The sequence below is a fragment of the Aplysia californica genome, unplaced genomic scaffold, assembly GCF_000002075.1.
Source record: "Aplysia californica isolate F4 #8 unplaced genomic scaffold, AplCal3.0 scaffold00209, whole genome shotgun sequence".
Lineage (NCBI taxonomy): Eukaryota > Metazoa > Mollusca > Gastropoda > Aplysiida > Aplysiidae > Aplysia > Aplysia californica.
The window spans coordinates 576497-581798 of record NW_004797479.1 but is presented as its reverse complement, the minus strand read 5'-3'; the positions used below and the strand labels follow the sequence as shown (position 1 = coordinate 581798).

The 5302-nt window shown below is 40.6% G+C and overlaps 1 protein-coding gene across 1 annotated transcript in view; it reads right to left on the bottom strand.

The window, feature by feature from the left end:
- LOC101847496 (dynein heavy chain 2, axonemal) overlaps window positions 1-5302 on the bottom strand; it is a gene marked incomplete in the record, with an annotated part of 126218 nt that overhangs the window by 75903 nt on the left and 45013 nt on the right. Inside the window, 4 exon segments of the mRNA XM_035970017.1 lie at window positions 439-619; window positions 905-987; window positions 3013-3150; window positions 4120-4242. Coding sequence (XP_035825910.1) covers window positions 439-619; window positions 905-987; window positions 3013-3150; window positions 4120-4242 — 525 coding nt within the window.

Genomic DNA, 5302 nt, shown 5'->3' with positions numbered 1-5302 from the left:
ATCCTCACTCCTCACCTCCAGATACATCCACTGTCTCTGCACAGTCAGTAACATCTCCACTGTCTCCATGATACAGGACAGGGTTTGCTCCCAGTTACACACACACACACACACACACACACACACACACAAACACACACCATCCTCACTCCTCACCTCCAGATACATCCACTGTCTCTGCACAGTCAGTAACATCTCCACCGTCTCCATGATAAGGGACAGGGTTTGCTCCCAGTTACACACACACACACACACACACACACACACACACAAACACACACCATCCTCACTCCTCACCTCCAGATACATCCACTGTCTCTGCACAGTCAGTAACATCTCCACTGTCTCCATGATACAGGACAGGGTTTGCTCCCAGTTACACACACACACACACACACACACACACACACACAAACACACACCATCCTCACTCCTCACCTCCAGATACATCCACTGTCTCTGCACAGTTAGTAACATCTCCACCGTCTCCATGATAAGGGACAGGGTTCGCTCCCAGTGGTCCACCTCCTTCTCAAAGGCCTTGACGAAACGAGAGGCTTTCATGGTGGACAGCTGGACCTGGTTATCCTCAAGGACCTGGAAGATCTCCTCAGTCGACCTGACAGACAGGAGAACAGTCAATTTACAGGTACAAAGAGGGTTCATGTATCAAGTTTTTAAAGTGAGTCAATTTACAGATACAAAGAGGGTTAATTTATCAAGTTTTCAAAGGGAAATTATCAAAATATTATCTCAGTCGACCTGACAGACAGAAATACAGTCAATTTACAGATACAAAGAAGGTTAACTTATCAAGTTCTTAAAGTGAAATTATCAAGGGCTCAAAAGGTTAACCTAGGTTATTGTGTTAAGACCATGACAATATAAAAAAACTTGGACTCACTTGAGCTTGTAGTGGCCTTTGTCCTTGTAGGGCGCAATGTCCAATTCTGTCATGTCCCAGGTCTCAGCGATCGCAGCAATGCCCTGGAACAATCAATCAAATCATTACAAACCTGAAGTTCTGACCAATGAATGCTGACACTTTAACTGTGACAAAATTGTGACAAAATTGCAAGACTGATATATGTGAATGAAGGGAATAAATAAACCTCTTGAGAACAAAACAAGAATGACAACAGCTTCCCCCCCCCAAACTCCATCAGGGCGATGAAAAAAACTGGAAAACAACAAAAAAACACCTGTATCGTATACGAAAGTATTCAGAATTGTATTTGGAATAAACCTATACATGTCTTGAGTGGTACTTTTTGTGTAATTTCACCAAAAAATAGTGATTTTGGGGAGGAAAAAAAATATTTTGACAATTTAGATCTAGACCTAGATCTAGCATGCAAAAATATGGATTTCTCAATAACAGAGCACTGGCAATTTGAGTCCAATAGTATCAATATTCTAAAGAAGATGCCTATATTTCTTTAGTGAGCAAAATAATTATAAACTATATTGTGTAAAAGTACTAAGACTGGTGTCCGGGCTATAATTTGGGCATCGCGATGAAACAAAGTCGCATAAACTTCGAAATTGCATTTCAAAACTGAATCTAAACTTCAGATTTTTGGTGGCAACGCTTGACCCAGAAGTCGACGTTATATTATAACCCTTATTTTAACTTGGATATGTGGATTGGAATAAAATCTAAGCTAGAGTTATAGGTCGGTTCTCAAGCCTTTGGGGACGGCTTGCCGTACCGAAGTCACTTTCGCCGTGTCGTTGCCCATGGCTCGGCGTAGCGAATGAGTTAAACACATGTTCAATGACACCCAAACACAAGGACCAGCAAAACCATGAGTGTTTAGAGCCACATACACTGTACTTATTCAGTATGAAGTGGCTTCCTGAGACAATAGGGAGCGGGGTGCCCAATAGACAGCATTTTTTGGAGATAACATATCCCACAGGGTGAAAATGGGACTTGCACTAAACCACATGTCATCAAGGAAATGTCCCCGCTTTTCACGATAATTGAGGAATCATGAATACATTGTCACGCTCAGATCCATGTCATCTCGGCCGAGCAAAGATGAAAATGATACAGTCATAGGTTAAGATCTGCCACGAGAATGCAGACTCCTAAGGTGTAGGAAAGTCCTAGCTGTAGACCATCTACGGACAGACGTGTCATGGGACTCAACTACTGAAATCCGCATTCTGGTGACGTTTATAAAGCATTGCACAAGGTGTGTGTTTGACCTGAAGTGGTCATTTTTAAAGGAAATTTTTAGTTCCGATTCGCTATAGATCCAAACTGACAGAATTTCTCTACTCATGACACCAAAGGTCTTGAAGGCACTTAATTAAACATTCTTTCCATGCCGGGCGCAGAACTTACAAAATGTCAGGGATGGTGATTTTGTAGAGAGGTAATGTTTAATACAAAAAGCTCTCTGGTCTTTACTAAACTTAACCATGATCTCTGCAGGCAAATGAAATTTGGGAAAAACAGTATCTGCAGACTTCTGTTGGCTTGTTAAGACTGCAGTAGCTTGCAATATGGCGCGATTGTTGCAACTTTTAGTGGTGGGCCTAATGCGAACTTGTGCGTCATGCTATGAAAATGTGGACAAGGTTGAAAATGGGTTGGTTTTTTTAAGTGCCATATAGAGCAAAACCATTCAAACGACTTATCTGAAAAGAATATCAGGCAAATGCCTTTTGGCTTCCAAATATTATGTTCAAAATCTGAAACGCAAACTTCAGCATGGAGGAAGATATTTACAAAACAAGTTGTACAGTTTCTTTTGGGATCACCCAGTACTTGGATATTTTATTAACACACAAGTTCTGGTATCGTTGATTTCTTTATTTATTTTCCCGAAAATAAATGTAATAATAATATAATACAGCGCGGTTCCGAAATCAGGATGTCATTATCGGGACTGTTATCGGGTAGTCGGGAACTGCGTATCTGATTTGGGAAATTCCCGACAAATTGGGAAGGTTGACAGGCCTGCATAGACACACTCACCAACCACAGCTTCCCTCACATACCTGTTCAATGGCCAACTCCTTGGTGGCAGCTCCAGAGATGTCGTTGATCTGCTCGGCGTACTGGTCAAACCCAAACTCGATGATCTTCTCCAGCGTGAAGTCGTCCGCGTCATGGTCAAATGAGCGGGCCATCTCAGTCTGTGGACAACATCAAATAAAAATATCAGTCAGAAGTAAAAGACATAGGATTCTGACTTGTATTTTTAAAAAGCCACCCTGGAAATAGCGGGTCACAAGAGTGTGTCAAACTTACAAAAGAAATAGAGGAAAATGACGATAGTAAGATTATGAAAGAAAAAGCAGCAGTTCCCTGTTGTAGTTCAGGCACAGTTATGAGCATGACATTGTTGAATCAGTCCATTTACAATTTTTACTGTCCATAAGAACGAGAAATGTCCCCCCTTTGGGAATGGCCTAAAGACACTTCAGTCAGTGGCACAGCGCCAGGGGGGGGGGCATCATCTTCAGTGACATAATTATCCATTATATCATCAACAACGTCGTCAGCTACAATAACAATCTCAACATCAGCATCAGGAACTGCATCATCAACAACAAGATAAGCAACAACACTATCAGCTACACAACAATCAACAACATCAACAATAACATCCTCATCACTAGCATAAAAAACAATGACAATAACAAATTTAGCAATGGCATCATTCGCTGAACCACCACAATCAGCATCAGCAATGAAATCTACATCACAAATATCAACAACAGTAGCACATCAACAGTAACATCCTTATTACCACCACCACCAAAAACAACAGCAACAGCAACAACAACAACAACAACAACAGAAACAACAACAGCACAAACAACAACAATAAGATCCTCATTACCAACAACATAATCAACAACAGCAACAACAACAACATCAACAATGAAACAACACTACAACAACACCAACACCACCAACAACAATAATAACAACAACACCAAAAACAGCAACAACACCAACAACAACAACAACAAGATCAACAACGAAACAACAGTACAACAACACTAACAACAACACCAACATCAACAATGAAACAACAGTACAACAACAGCAACAACAGCAACAACAACAACATCAACAATGAAACAACAGTACAGTACCTGAATCTGCGTCCAGTGACGGGGCCTCATGGCTTTGTTCTTCAGGTTGGAGATAAGCGGCATGGTGCGCTTAAACTGGTCAACCTTGTTCTTGCTGGTGTCCACAACCTCCCAGTTTTTGTCCTTCATTGGATAAAAAAGAAAAGGAAAAAAAAAAAAATTAACATAATAAAAAAAATTATTTTTAGTTTTAGTAGAGGTTTTACGCACGGCGCTCGCAACTGCATAAGGTCATATGAGCGCCAGAAGATCAGAGGTGTTACAAGAGAGTAACAAACATAAAAAAGAATTAAGAAGGGGAGATAAGGACGAAAGATGTTTGATAGGAAAGAAGAAGCAAGCCACACCAGAGCACCCGCCAACCACCCACTAACATGATTTGACATTGGCTTCTTTACATAGTTTGGAAAAAACAACAAAAGATACTAGCGTTGCTGCAGAGTTTTAGTTTAGGACAAATGTGTCATTGCGCGGTGGAATCAGGCGCTAGTCCATTTTTGTGCACATTTAGTTATTGAAATCACCTTAAAGCTTGTTCTTTTACCTTGCTATTGATGAAAGAATTACCCAATTATCTTGAGTACATGTCGAGATATTTGCAATTGAATGACGGGTGGGTCGCGTGGTTTTAGAGGTAAAATTAGTGATTAAGTGGCCGCCAAAGTTTGGTTATTTACAAAGCCTCGAAGTCAGTGAAAACTAACAATTTACATTTTTAATGCCTTTAATCAATGTTTTTCCGTATAATTCAAACTGAAATGGGTCCTTAAAAGAGCATAGAAGGTGTTGAACTAAAAAACATAATTTTGATAAAAATTGCCTAATTAGTGGAAAAGTGCAAGTTTCTTTACTTTCATTATTTTGACAAGCGTCTGATTTCACCACGATGCCTCACAAAAAAAAAAGCACAACACTGGCCACATTTCTTCTTGAACTGATGGATGAGAACAACAGTAACACTAAAAAGAAAAAGAAAGAGCATGCCACACCAGCACATCTACAAACCAATGAGAACTCACGGTCTCACTTCAACATTCTCACTCAGCCTAGCCAGTCGTTGAGAGTGAGAGAGAGAGAGAGAGAGAGGAAGAGAGAGAAGAGAGAGGGGGGAGGGAGAGAGAGAGAGAGAGAGAGAGAGAGAAAGAGAGAGAGAGAGAGAGAGAGAGAGAGAGAGAGAGAGACA